This window comes from Drosophila grimshawi, unplaced genomic scaffold (assembly GCF_018153295.1).
Source record: "Drosophila grimshawi isolate 15287-2541.00 unplaced genomic scaffold, ASM1815329v1 contig_1367, whole genome shotgun sequence".
In the NCBI taxonomy this organism is placed as follows: domain Eukaryota; kingdom Metazoa; phylum Arthropoda; class Insecta; order Diptera; family Drosophilidae; genus Drosophila; species Drosophila grimshawi.
In genome coordinates this window covers 5,140,320-5,155,266 of record NW_025062889.1, presented here as the reverse complement: position 1 = coordinate 5,155,266, position 14,947 = coordinate 5,140,320, and the positions used below count along the sequence as shown (strand labels likewise).

The 14,947-nt window shown below is 42.9% G+C and overlaps 1 protein-coding gene across 1 annotated transcript; it reads left to right on the top strand.

Annotated features, from left to right (window-relative positions):
* Nucleotides 1-3,451: 3,451 nt before the first annotated feature.
* Nucleotides 3,452-14,945, top strand: LOC6559785. Its single transcript, XM_043215426.1, has 8 exons — nt 3,452-4,130; nt 7,620-7,996; nt 8,061-8,431; nt 8,598-8,726; nt 8,983-9,377; nt 10,002-10,812; nt 10,946-13,384; nt 13,632-14,945. The coding sequence occupies exons 1-8, from the start codon at nt 3,467-3,469 to the stop codon at nt 14,287-14,289; spliced, it is 5,844 nt and encodes a 1,947-aa protein (XP_043071361.1). The 5' UTR covers nt 3,452-3,466; the 3' UTR covers nt 14,290-14,945.
* Nucleotides 14,946-14,947: the final 2 nt, after the last annotated feature.

Genomic DNA, 14,947 nt, shown 5'->3' with positions numbered 1-14,947 from the left:
GTTTCCAAAGATATTTTTGCAACGTAATTCAATCGACAGCTGACACACAATAACAACAATACAATTTATTGCCATTTCATAAAAAGTATTTGTTATTGGCAAATTGTATTCACATTGTTAGTTTGCACGTCTGCAAAACCTGTTTTTGCAGTTAGCGTTTTTTTTTTTATGACAAACGGCATCAGAAAGTTCCATAGGTACTTTTTTTGTGTGTTGATGCTCCTAAGCCGGATCTTTCTATGAAAATTTGAAATCATTTCGAGCATGTTAAAATATGCATTTGATTTCCAACTTTTCAAAATCTCACTTTAATTTAACATTTAAGTGCACTGCAAGTTTAAAGCTGTGCGCCAAATGCAGAAAGCTCGTGTAAAGCTTTTCTGTTAAGCAGTGTGCAGTGTTGCCGTGCTGCTCAAAACGAATACGTTTTGCTGCATGCACTGAGCACATACGTTTTTTGCTTGGGAGTAAAAAAAGTTTGATTTGAAGTTAAAATTGTACTCTTCTTACTTTTATATATTTTAATCTTATCAATCGATTAATTCACTTAAATCATTGAATGATATAACTAGCTATATTTTCGAAAAACTTCCTTTTAAAACTTAAAAAAAAGCGGAGTTATTTTCATAATAACAATTTTTTCTTGGAACTATTTAATGGCAGACTTACACATTCATCAACTCAGCTGTTAATTGTAGAGGCTCTTTGACCTTTTCCAAATCAAATCAATAATTGCCTACCTCAATTAACGGTACACAATTTCCAAAAAAAACAAAAGGAAATCCAATGCAAAAAGTAAAAAGCGAACGATCTACATATGAAATGGACAAAAGTCTTTCTTTCACACTTTCTAAAAAGCAATCAGCAGTGGCAACAATTATAAACATCAGCCAAACAACAAATAGATCTACATCAATTTGTATTAACAACAATGACAGCAACAGCAACAACAACAACAACAATCAAAATTACTGAACTGAAAACAGAACTGAAAATTGTGCAATCTGCGGCAGATAAAAAACAAAATAACAAGCGAAAAACGAAAAACAAAACCTAAGAAAAATAAAAGAACACATCAACAAAGCAACACTGGCAAAACTTGCAGGGGGAGCGCCAATGAACTGAAATGGTTTCATTATAGCAGCGAGGAGAGAGCAGTGTTGCAGTGCGGAAGGAAGAACGGCGACGGACGACTGGAAGAAATAGAACTTAATTAGTAGCAAAAGCTGAGTGAGAGAGTGCGGGAGCGAAAGCGAGAGAGAGGGAGAGAGGGAGTTAACGAATGATTTTCTGCACTGTTAAAAATATGAAAAATGTTTTTTTAATACAAACATTCAACGAATTTAATAATTGCACTTCAAAGGCTACACTTACAGCAAGATTGAATAACTGTTTTGCACCCCTTTGCATTGTCAAGTGTATTATTTTCATTACTCATACATTTTCCCTTAGTGTACTTGTATGCATATGAAACATTGAATATGTTGCTTTGCTCAGCAAAATTGAGTTCATGTTGCGCGCCTTGCTCCCAAAATGCCATCCAAGCAACCCAAGTGCACTATTTTTATAAGCATGCACCCCTCTCCTTCTTGCTCTTCTTCTTGATCTTCTTCTTCCTCTTCTGGTTGTGGCCTGCCGTGAAAATGGCTTTAGAGTGCAAGATACAACATTTATTTTTGTCATGCTCGAGGCGTGACAATTAGAAGAGATTATGGAGTTTTATGGCAAAAGTGTATATGTCTTTATGGAGGCGCGTGGGCGACCACAAACGACGCCGACGACAACTCGCAGACAACAACAAACACTCAGCAATCTGTACGGGAAAAATCTCGTTTGTTGGTTCGATAATTCTCGAGGTGCACATACATATATACGATGTATAGATATGTATGTAAACTTGCAGAACAATGGCGTGCCTCAAGTTCATTAGCTTTGGCACGTGCAATAATCGAAGGAGAAGAAAAAGAAGGCATGTTTCTCAAGGCATTCTCTTGCATAAGAGCAGATGAAGAAAAAGAAGAAGAAACGTCTCTCAGACGCTTTGACGTCATCGTTCCACAACTGTCAACGATGCTGTTCCAGCGGCGGATGCTCGATGCAGCATATATTGTGATTAATTGCGGCCAACATCCAGTTGACTTGTTCACACAGCAAATGGAATCGTTCGGATTACAGATACAGCTATATACAAAAACACAGATACAGATACAGCTATAGATACAGATACAGATACATATACAGAAAGAGGCACTCAAAAGTGCATTCGCATTTCAATTAAAAACAGAAGCGACCGAAAAAAGAGATAACAGAAATCGAAAGCAAACTGTAAAAGAAGTAGAAGAAGATAGCTCAACTTAGACAGCTGGAATACCCTATAAATATGTTGATGGTGAATTAAAAGCAACTTTTACTATAGGGTATATAGATTAGATCTTTATTATTGATCATGAAGCAAAACTCAGCTCATGTTGTCCATTGGGCAGCTTCTGCTGCCAGCTGATATACCCATTGTGAGAAGCATAAAAATACAGTTAAATGTGTCTCCAACTCCATGACCAGCTGTTTATTTATGTGTGCCGCCTGCAACACGAAATGTTGCTGAGATCGCGCAAATGTTGATGCGACAACAACCAGCAAATATCAGCTACCTTTTTTGGTGCACTTATGCAAGAGTGGGTTTGTGGCCAAAACAGGGCATAATTATATATATATGTACATATATATATGGCCTACACCCAAAAGTTGTGTTTCTTTTCTTTCTTTTTGAATGGAAAGCGAGACGGCACAGGAAGTTAGCGCCTTTGAAGTTGGGGGCTGACTGATTGACTGGCTGATTTTAGGAAGTCGCAAAGTGCAAGATTTCAATTTGCAAAACCGAAGCAGGAGAAGAAAAAGATACAAAAATACCTATTTAGACTTTAGACGTTAGCCAAAGTGAAAGATGCATCTAAGCAGCCAAAGTTCAGCAACATTTGTGCGGCGCCTTTAAATAAATCAGGCGTAAAGGCAAACAAGAGGGGCGCTATTGGGATATGGGGAGCCCTACAAAGAATAGCCGCCTTTGTTCAATATAATATTGTTTTTGTTGTTGTTGTTGTTGTTGCAACACCCACACAACAAGCGCTGGCAGCTGGAGTGCAGCTATTTTTAATTAAATGCAAAATATACGCGCTGGCAACATGTTGTGCGCGGAGCTCTTTGCCAACAACAGCTGCTGGCAACATAAATGTTGCCAGACAATGTTGCTGTGCAAGTCGTTGATGGATGTTGCCGCCGCTCTCAGTTGGACACACGACGTCGGCGCGTCAAGTTTGTGTAGCGTGGCGAAAACAAACAAAACAAAACAAAAAAAAAAGAATTAAAAAGTGGGCAAGGCATTGTTGCAATGTTGCATTTAAAAATAACGACATAAAAATAAAAATAAAAATAACGACACAATCGATTAGAAATACGAAATAAATACGAAATGAGCAAGAAGATGTGGCACAAAATATTCAAATCGAAGGCGCAAAAGCAGCAACAGCAACAGCAACTGAATAAAATCAATAAGCGTCACAGTCGCGGCATCTACGAGGAGTATCAGCAATTAAATGACTTGCTCAATGGTGAAAAATCGCCAGCGTTGCGTTTGTGCAGTGAAAATGAAAACGAAAACGGCAACTGCAACAGCAACAGCAACAGTAACTGCAACAGCGGCAACATTAATGTGTTTGAGCAGCAGCCGCAGCAAAGTTCTTTCAACTCGGCGGCGCTTAGTGAGGCGCAACAGCAACAATTGCTGGCGCAGCAACAGCAGCAGCAGCAGCAACAAACGCAACAGCTGTCAACATTTTCGCGCGTACGCAACACATTCTCATTGCGTCGCAACAACAATAGCAGCAACAACAAAAAGCAAACACCCAATGCCAAGTCAAGTGAGTCGGCCACGCCCACATCTGTGGTAGCTGCTCAACTGCAGCATGTCTTGATTATAGTTAATCAGATCGATGTCGCAGCAGTAACTGCAACAACAACAGCTACAGCCACTGCAACAGCAACAGCAACAGCAACAACTGCAATAACAACAACTAATACTCCAACTAACTCCGCTAATCATTTGCATGCCAATCCAGCAGTCACAAATCAATCAAGTAAATTTAACTTTTTAATTTAACAATTGCCCATATCCACTGATTGCTTAATTGCCTCCCATTTAAACGATTGATTTCTATAAACAGTTGGCAATTGAACGGCGAGAGAGTTAAACTGGGGGGAGCTGGGCCTGATAAAGGCACATTTTGACTAGTCGAACTAAATAATAACTGAATAAAAGCCAACATTAATTAGTTTATTTATCAGCAGATATAAATAATATGTAATTAATCCTAGTTTCACAGTTGAAGCACTTTTATGTTTTCTGCAAACTCTCCCTCAACATTCAACAAGCTCCAAGCTCCTCTTGATTCACCCAATTAACAACAATTCATTCAATCAACAATAATTTACATTCATCAAAATTTAATCGAAGAACACACATCACATTTATGTTTATACTGTAACAAAAACAATTCTTAATATTTGTCTTGGATCTTTTCGACTTGCTTAATCTCTTTTGAGTTGATTTTGTGTCACATCTTGTACAAAAATAATTTGTTGTAGACCTTTCCGTGACACTTTCAATATGCTTATCAGCAAGAATACAACAAATGCTGTCACTTGACAGATTTACTTTTTGAAATTGTAAAGAATATAGGCAAATAAATGTATTTAAATGTTTGAAGTAAGCCAGACAAACTAACAATAAACATTAGCCAGTTAAACTTAGAACTAAATGCAGCATTTTCTATCTAAGCCTGTCCATTTTTTATGCTCTTTTAACACTCACACTTCAATCCGTTAAGCTGTCAAAAGTTGAGAGTTCAGCATGTAAGCAGCAAGCAAGAGTCTCACGTAACAAAGTCAAGGGATAAAACCCAACCTCAACACATATGTATATATATACATATATACCCTGAATGTGCTTCAACAGCAAGAAGACTTAAATGGCTTATAGGGTTGGCCAAGATTTGCTGCAACAAATTGGTGGGGCTAAGATCTTAAACAGATTTAATTAGACACCTCTTAAGACATTTCCAAAATGGCATTTGATTGGGAAAGAAGTAAAAACTGAATAAAATGCGCAAAAGTAAAAGAAAAGCAAACCAAATCTTTGGCAAGCCGAAGATTTAATACCCTTGTAGGCAAAAGTAATGCTAAACAAGAATATATATATAGTTAATGTGGTCGGAGATATCGCCTTTATTGCGTTGCTGAAAATCAATTTATAAAAATTACATTTGGTCCAATAACAATTATAATAATTAATTGTTTTTTGCCCAAATTGTTTAGTACTTTATTTTAATTATTTTGTTTTTTTTTTGTTGTTGTGAAATATTGCTTTTGCCATTTGGTGTTGTTCCAGTAAACTTCCGAACTCTTGAACTTTCGGCACTCAGCGCCGCTCATTATTGCTATCTCCACAAATCAAAAATCTGCTTAGACTCCATCCAGACATGGGCGCCCTGCTGTTTAGCCTCCTTCTTCTTCTTCCTCTCATTTTTGGCTGGCCATTTTATTTATAAAACTCAAGTGGAAATAGTTGAAAGATATGCACAGACATATAAGTAATCTTATAATGGCCACAGTAGCAAGCAATGAGTGCATTTTGCAATTCGAGTTCGCCAAGCATCATTAACATATGTGAATTGTGGTGCTGCTGGTGGTGCTGGTGGTGCCAGTGATGCTGTCATGTGCAACGAACGCTCCATCCACATATCAAGCATCCATTGAGTCAGTCACTCACCCACTTCTCATCGGATTAGACTGCGTACTGAGTTGCATTGATTCGAATTGGAATGAGATCCAAAGACGAGCTTGAATAACTCTTGCAACTTGCAACTGGCTGTTGCACTGCCTCAACTCGCAAGATGTTGCAGAAATTTATGCGTGCCATTCGTTGATTTATGTAATCTTGATGTGCTGCTGTAATTGGACTATCTTTGCATTATTATTATGATATCGGCAGCAAGAGCTGTTAACTTCTATGTCATCATTGCCACTGAGAAACACGCAGGCAATGTTCGAGTGAGAAATTACCAGTTTACCCCTAAAAACACATAGGTTCCCAGTTCGTTTTCTTGTTGATTTCCCATCTAATTCATATGCTCTACTTTTCGTAATGGAAAAAGGGTAAAATACCAGTTGCAACTGGTATTTCTAAGAACTTATCTGAGATTAAATTCTTAAAGTGGCGCTGCTCTGATTGAAGATTTGATTGAATTATGATCAATTTATGCCAGGCTTTCAATATAACATTAAAATTCCAATTGTATCTTTTAGTTACTATATATTTGCTATATGATTTACTCAAGTGTTTATTGATATTATTTTGACAGCCAAACTATGATCAATTTATGATGTAATGCCCAAGGCTATCAATAATCAATGTCAATCATAATTTTACCTTGATTGTTGTAATTGTAATAATAATTCACAAAACGTTACAACTGACTACGCCAAACAAGAAGATTCTCCACATTTTTGGGGTCAATATCATCAAAGCATATGTCAAGTGGAAATGCCGCAATGTGGGCAGTTTTGGCTTGAAGCACCTGTCATGCGTACAGTTTTGTGTATCTTCGAGATACAGATATAATAATAATTGACGCCCACCACAGAGCAAAAACAAAAAACAAATAACCAGGCGCACCAAATCGCAAAGATATTAAAAGTTTGGTTGAGACAAGCTGCCAAATTTGGCTATTGCCACATTTCATGTGGCAGTCGTCGAATCGAGTTGGGTTGAGTTGAGCTCACAGATAAACAACAATTTATAGGCTGATCACACACGCTGTGGCACCCAAAAAGAGAGACACAATCCAAATAATAATAATAAATTATTTAGTTGAATTTCTTCTCTTTTGTATTTATCGTTATATTTTTGTCTATTGTCTTGGCAGCCTGAGAATTTATAGGGCTGTTTGCTGTGTTTGTTGTTTAGATGACGTGACAAATGGCGCCGGATAAGCAATTTGTCCACAAAAACCAACAACTGCAATTTAATGAAAATATATGCTGGTTTGGAAACACTTTCCAAGTGTTGCATTCAGTTGGAAAGTTTTAGAGTTTCTGGCTCAAGTCTAAGCTGCAGCACTTGGCCAGTTGCCCAAGTTGCAAAAGACTGCATCGGATTTTGGCTCATTACTTGCCACTTGCCTACTGCCAACGTTTTTTCCCAGCTGGCAAAGTTTCATTGTCACTTTCTACTTCTTTGCGCACTTTTCAATTCTAGTTGGGTTTACTTGGGCTTTCATGTCAGTTACTTGTGCAGAAATTCAAACCTATTTTTATGTATAGACTAAAACTGATCAATTCTGAAGAAAGTAGAATATAATATAAACCCGATCGCTTTGTCATAGAAGTCTGACTCAGTTTGATATTTGATTTCCTGGCTTTTGTTTGAGAATTGTTTAATTTAGTTATAGGGCTAAACAACCATACAAACATTGCAAATAATTTCCAGTTCCCCAATTGAAGCAACACAAACCAAATAAAATACTACAATAATCATTATAACTCCCATTTACTTTGCATAACAACAGCGACAATGGAATGCAGTGGAGCCGGTCAAGATCAGAGCGATGAGCTTTGCCAACCGCCACCACCGCTGACCACGGGCCTGGATGTGCCACCCGAGGAGATCAACAACCACAAAGTGGAACTCTCCGCCTGTCCCAACTGCAGTCGCACCTTCAACACGAATGCACTGCGCGTCCACATAACCGTCTGCGATAAGATGATGAAGAAGCGTAAACCCTTCGACTCGTCCCGTCAGCGGCGAGAGGGCACCGCCCTCTCCACCTATGTGCTACCCAAGAATTTTGGGCTGCCCAACGCGGAGAAGGCGGCCGGCTTGCATACACCACCGGCTGCAAGTCGTGAGACCTCCAGCGTCTCGAGCGGTTCCCAGCCGCAGGAGGTGAGTACACATATCCTACTGGATACATATGAGCTGTCCTCATGCTTAACTCACTGCCCGACAGGCATCGCCGCTGCCGACACGCCGCAGAAGTCAGGACAGCACGGACTTGCAACGTTCCACGGCACGTGCCTCGATGCGCAAAGGATCCACAACTAGCACAGCGGGCACAGAGAACGTTCAAGGTACGCCACAACCTGCAGGTCGTACTATGAGCCGGGATCGTCTACGCGCCTCGAGGCGCGCCAAGGAACCCGCCGCGGATCGTTGTCCCCATTGTGAACGTACCTTCAATCTGAAGGCCTTCGATCGCCATGTGGAGTGGTGCAAGGAGAAGGCCATTCAGGCCAACATGAAGACGACCAGCACCGCGGAGACAAACAAGGCCAAGGAGCGAATGGAGGCACGGAAACAGTACAAGCCACCCAATCTCAAGTAAGAAGCAATAAAATTCAACCCAAAAAGTTGCCTAACTAAAGCATGCTGCGGCATATCTCGAAATCTCAGCTGTCATAAAGCAAAATAATTCTTAATTGCAACAATTCACATTCGTTTCTCTACTCAGTTTTAATTTTCGTTTGTTGTTTTCACTTCATTTCAGAACGAAACGCTCGATCAATCGCGACAAATACTCCGGCGCACAGGAAGAACAGGGCGAACCGGAAATGGTAGCCACCAAACAGAATCTGATGTCGCTCTCCTCGATGACATCGTCCGTGCACAGTGATAAGTGAGTAGAGATCTGACTGTTGATTGATTGATTGATTGGTAGTCTAGCCTAACACTTGATTGGCCCATCTGGCGTTGCTAAAATGGTTGTCGTTGACTAATCCCCAAGTAATGTTTTTGACCAGTAGACACCGTCGCGTAGTTTATCCCTCACACATTGTAATCATAGCAAATGAATGGCGTAACTTACCCACTTACCTCAAACCCCAAAACATCCCCTCAAAAAAAAAACAAACACAAAATATATATCAACTCAGCTTGCATCGAAATGTGGCCGTGAAGATGCAGCGTTCTGGATCATCGCTGTCCAAATCAAAGACAAGCACAACTACAACGATTACTCAGAATAAAGTTAGTCTACGCATGGGCGCCGAGGAGTCGTGCGTCGAGAATCTGGAGCAGCGTGTTCAATTTGGGAATCCCCGTCGCAAATCGCGCGAAACTTCCCAGGACATTGATGATGCCATGGATCGTCTGCGATCACTCCAAGTGGCCAAATTGGACTGCGAGACGGCGACGCCCTTAAAGCCAGCAAAATCACGACCCGTCATCGCTCAACGATCGAAGGCACAAACACCGCCGGAATGCTTGGCCGGACCACCCCAAGCCACCATGACATTCGATGATCTCAATGGGTTGATTAAGCGCAGAGGTATTAAGACACTAATTCAGAGCAGATAGTCTGCAAATATTACAGTCGAAGTCCAGAAATGAATCATTAGCATTGCAATGCTCTACTTGCCATTATATCATCTCCCCTTACTGGGCTCAAGTTCATAAGGTTCCGCATTCCCACTGCGTGTCTTGAATTGATTAAATTCAAATGATTTTATAATTAGTTTAAGAAGTTGCAGAACAACTTGATGCCTCTTAATTAATGCAGAGTGCAATCGAGCATTCAAAAGATCAGCCATGCGTAGAGTTTCATTAGTTGCAGTCCAAAAGATATCTTGGAGTAGGAATGGTTCTGGAATAAATCTAACTTGAAGGCAATTGCTTGAAGTTTGACTTCAATTATAGACTTCTTTTGGCTACACATAATACTTGCTATTAATTTGATTTATAACGAAAGAAAAGCCCAAGTTAAAAATCAACAATAAAAACAACTTTCAGATTTAATAAGAATTCATTGTTTACAATCAGAATCAGAGTAATCCCTAAAGGAATACCAATTGCCTGATAGATAACAGTTTCAGCAGTATACATCTTGAGTATTAGTGATATAAACATAGAAATAACCCAACTTCCTTACTCGATCGCTGCACTGCGTCCGCAGGTGGAACTAATATATGCAATATCAAAATGGATATAGATGAGCAGGTGATCAAGGTGCCCTCGAAGCTGCAGTCATCCGCATCGCTGGTGCGTAAGGCATGTCGTCGCATACGGACACGAGAGAATCCAAATATTGATGTGTGCTCGCTTGAGCCACCAAAGCCAATGAGCACAATTAATGTGGCCAGCAAGGAGAGCTGTCATGCCCTGCCAGCACCGGAGTCATTCCGTTGCATCTCAAATGAAACAATGTACTTCGGCTCAGAGGAGGGAGATACCTCGCCCCGGGGCGAAGTACAGATCAAGCTGGAGCGGAGCACCTTTCAGACTGTTTGCCGACCCAATAAGAAATCTCAGCTGCCGATCATAACAAACAACGCGGAGCCGATGAAGGCGCTGCCCATGCCAGAGATTAAGACGAATTTCCTGCCACGCATTGACCACAGCAATGGACCACAACAGCACTATGAAGAGGAGCCGGACGAGGACTTGGATTGTGGCACAGAACTAGATGAGCAGGAGACATACGATGAGACCGACATGGAAGTTGGCCAGCTGCTGAGCAAGGCAAAACTACTGGAAGGTGACTACGATGATTATATGGACGATGTGCTCTACAGCGAGGACGAGCAACTGCAGCTGCAGCCACAGATTCTGTCGCCATTGCGTAGAACTCCAACGAATGTCAGTCGTCGTCTGGTGCTGCTCGAGCAGGATGAGGATGGCACCATGTACATTAAGGCGCCGCCATCGCCCACCAAACGACCCCCGGCACGTTTAGCCATCAACTCCGAACGGCAGCTCATCGAAAGGTTTGTTCCTACTAATCCCCTATTTTGCAGACGACAGCCAGGCGACGCACAGACAGAGGGCGGGTTAAAACGAATCCTTATCCTAGCGTACAGTTATACTCACAATTATTGTTTCTGTTTTTTGTACAAACAGCGGGTGTAGTCCACTGGTTAGCGACAAATACGATCCGTTTCTGTCCGCCAAGCGTCAGCTGGAGGAGCTGTGCTCACCGAACACACCACCCGACAACGAACCAGTGGTGGTCCAACCCACAACCACAACGACAACACCACCAATCCTAATGTCCACATCGCTAACCAGCGCACTGGGCAAAGTGCACAACGCCACAACGATGACACCGACATCGACAGCCAGTGGACAAAAGACGACAACGCCAAATTCGAACTTTCGACGCACCTCATCCTTGCGTGGTCCACGTCGCACACCACTGCTGCCCAGTCGTCCGCTCTTTGCCAGCAACTATCGGCCCACCATTCAGCGCGGCCTCTCCGACGAGGGTCCCATCTCCAGCAACTTCCTCAAGCCCGAGGAGTACGATGAGATGCCGGTGCGTGCCGCCTGTGTAAATGATTTCCACAGTCCACGCGTTGTGCGTCGCGATACGAGCGCCTCCAATCGCAAGCAGCACATGAAACTGCCGCTCAGCAATGCCACCGAGCAGCCCGCTCGCAATGTGGCCAAGACCGACTCACTGGCCGTGTTCCTCAAATACGAGCACGAGCTGGAGCAGCTGAATGCGAAGGCGGCCGAGCTGGCAGCGGCCAATAGCAAAGAGCTGAGCAGCAAGGAGCTCAAGGAGAAGAGCAACAATCTGAGCAAACAGAACTCGGCCAAGAATCTGACGGCAAACAGTGGTCAGTTGCCTCCGCTGCTGACCACGCCCATCTGCCCGCCCAGCCAAGTGGCGGCCGCCAAGGAGAACAACGAGAATTTGGTACACAATTTTGCGACTCCGTTGCGTCTGGAGCCGATTAGCGGCAGCAAACCCTTAACGCCAGTGGCACCCAGTGGAACGCCCATGCCCATTAAGCTGGAGAGCATCTTTAGTGCGTACATCGATCCCAAGCTGATCAATGCCTGCGACAATCTGAATGTGCAGCAATCGTCGACGGGCTCGTCCGATGCCAGTTCGACGCCACAGCAAATCACGCAGAGTCGCAGCAGTTCCCAGTCGACGATAACCATGGGCCCGGAGCAGCGTCGTCATTCGGGCGAGGCACGCAATCTGCTCAAGCGTAAGATGCGATTGGGTCGCAATCAGTTTCTGTACGATGCGTCACCCGAGGAGGCGTACATCTCGTCGGGCAGCTGTGCGGATGACGAAGGCAATCGATCCTCGCTGGAATTCGACGAGCAGTGCTGGCAACAGCAGCAGAAGCAGCTGCTTAGCAATCCACTGTTGGGCATGACCAAGATGCCCGTGTTGCCCACATTTGATGATTTTGATTTTGAGGAATTTCTCTCATCATTCGAGAATGAGAATGATGAGGAGCAATTTCCGCTGTTTCGGGATTGCCGCGAGTTTCTGCTGAATCGCACGACGAGCCGGCAACGCTCGTGCCAGAAAGCGACTTCAACACCACAACAACCACAATCCCAATCCCAAACCCATACCCATACACCGACAGAGACAGCAACAGCCACACTAAGATCCCCAGCCGGTGTCACCACCAGCGGCTCCTCCAATTTTATAACACCACCCAAAATGCAGTACTTTGCGCCGACAACTAAACAACAATTGGCAACCCACAGATCCGATTCGAATGCTTCGAGTAGTGGTGGCTCCTTTAAGACGCCACTCAATAGCAGTGGCTCCTATAAGACACCACCGAATTCCACACCGTTAAACAGCAGCGATGAGAACAACACCAACAACCACAACAACAACAACAACAACAATAGTCACAAGCTGCCAAGATGCACTGATGAGTCACAGAAGCGTGAGATTTTCATTAGCATTGAGACGGAAGCGAATGCCCAGGGACATTCGCCCATTTCGCCGGATTCACTGCGTCATATGGTGGGCAATGCGCAGACACCCATCGATGTGCTGCACATCGAGAATGGCAATGAGCCGGAGCATGCCAAGTTCAGTAAGATTAGCGATAATGAGGATCAGTTCGATGCTGAGCACGATGATGAGCCCAGCCACGGTCGTTGCACGACGAAACGGCTAAGCTCAATGCCGGGCCCAGTAGCGACCACAACACCAATATCCACATCCACATTGCCATCGCCATCGCCATCGTCATTGGCGCTGCCCAATGTGGAGGCGAACAATGCCAAGAATGTAATCGAGAAGATGCGCAACGATTTCCAGCAACTTGGCGAACAGGCGGGCGCCTCTGTGCGTCGCGACCTCCTGCTGCGGCAGGAGCAGGCGCTGCAGAAGCAACACTTGCAACAGATGCAAACGCAACAACAGGAACTGAAGCTTAACGCACCATTGACGCCATCGCCATCTGGTGATTCCGATGAGTTGAGCAGCCTGGATGGTTATCCCATGTCCTCGTCGCACTCATCGCGTCGCGGCGCCAGCTCCAAGCTTAGCTCCGACTCGGCTTACGGCAGGTGCGTCCACTTTTTTGTATATTTATTTATGTCTTATTTAAAATTGTGCATCTTTCGCGCTTTTAGTATATCGATTTATCGATACTTGCAGCTGGTTCGATAATAAGAAAAGAGTGTACCAACATAATACATATGTAATTGGTACAAATGTACCTTAAGTGACAGCCCTGTTCTTGGGCCGTTACTTTTCAAAACAACGACAATTGCAACAAATGTTTAATTTTTATTTCCATTTCCACTCCTGCAGCAGCAATTCGCCCTACAGTCTGTCCCGTCAGCGCTCCAGTGAACTGCAGTCTGGCAACTCGCCACGCAACCAGAGCCAATTGCGTCCGCACACGGCGAGCGGCACAATGAGCCTGCAGAGCGGCAAACAGGTGGCAAACAGCGGCATGATGGATGTCTCGACGCAGGCACAAACCAACTTTGGGACACTGAAAGCGCGTCAGCGCATGTTTGCTGGCAATGGCCTGGTTAGCCCTGCCATCAACGATGCCAATGCGGAATACTCCAGCAGTAGTTCGGAGCACTCACTGCCTTTGCAACAGCAGCAGCAGCAACAACAGCAACAAAACATCAATTACAACTACCAACAACAGCAGCAGCAGCAGCAGTCGCAAGCGCAGGTAGCATACAATAATAATAACAACAACTACGAACTTAATGCCAAGAACTTGAACAACAACAACAACAATAGCAGCAGCAGCAATAATAATAATAATAACAGTGTGAGCTGTAATTTAACGCCCACAACATCGCTGCACTCGCTGGCGAGCAACAATTCGAACAGCTCGATGACTGCCAGCATGAAACTGTCCAAGTTTTGTCATGAATGTGGTGGCAAGTTTGTCATAGAGCACGCCAAGTTTTGCATGGATTGCGGCGTCAGACGTGTCGTGCTCTAAGTCCACAAATGTAATTCATACTAATAGTTGTAATTGCTGCACACACACACACACACACAACACACACACACAGATGGAGACACACACACGCACACACCTAGACAGAGTGGCGAGTGAGCTGAGGAAACTAACCTGTTGGCCTGGCAGGGAAGCGCGGGGTTATACCAAATGTAGTCATAACATGCAAGCAACTTAATGAGAGAGAACATTTATCTATATATATACATATATATATATTTACCATATGTATATTCTATATACTATCTGCACCTTAAATATATTTTAATAATAAAAAATGCAAAAGTTTGAAAACGAACAAAAAAAAAAACAAAAAACATACAAACATATGCAATATTAATGATAAATAACAAGAAACTTTCATTTTAGTTTACTTGAAAACACTTTTAACCAAGTTGTTGATTAACAAAGACTGAACGAATTTAAAACGAAAAGCGTTGAATGCACACAAAATATAAACAACGGAAAATATATGAAAAAAAAATCTTATTCGAAATCTAATCCGCAATTGAAATTGTATTTTGTAAACTGTTTACTAATTTTATAGACACCTGCTTAAATATGATAATATTTACTTATATGAACACAATATTTAATTCGACTTTTATAGAGTTGGAAATAAATGGATTTGCATCACACA

Bases quoted from the DNA above. Each gene is read 5' to 3' on its own strand.
- LOC6559785 (XM_043215426.1), top strand. From the start codon at position 3,467: ATGAGCAAGAAGATGTGGCACAAAATATTCAAATCGAAGGCGCAAAAG. The intron at 7,997-8,060 runs GTGAGTACACAT...ACTGCCCGACAG, and splicing joins GCGGTTCCCAGCCGCAGGAG to GCATCGCCGCTGCCGACACG. The intron at 9,378-10,001 runs GTATTAAGACAC...CTGCGTCCGCAG, and splicing joins TGGGTTGATTAAGCGCAGAG to GTGGAACTAATATATGCAAT.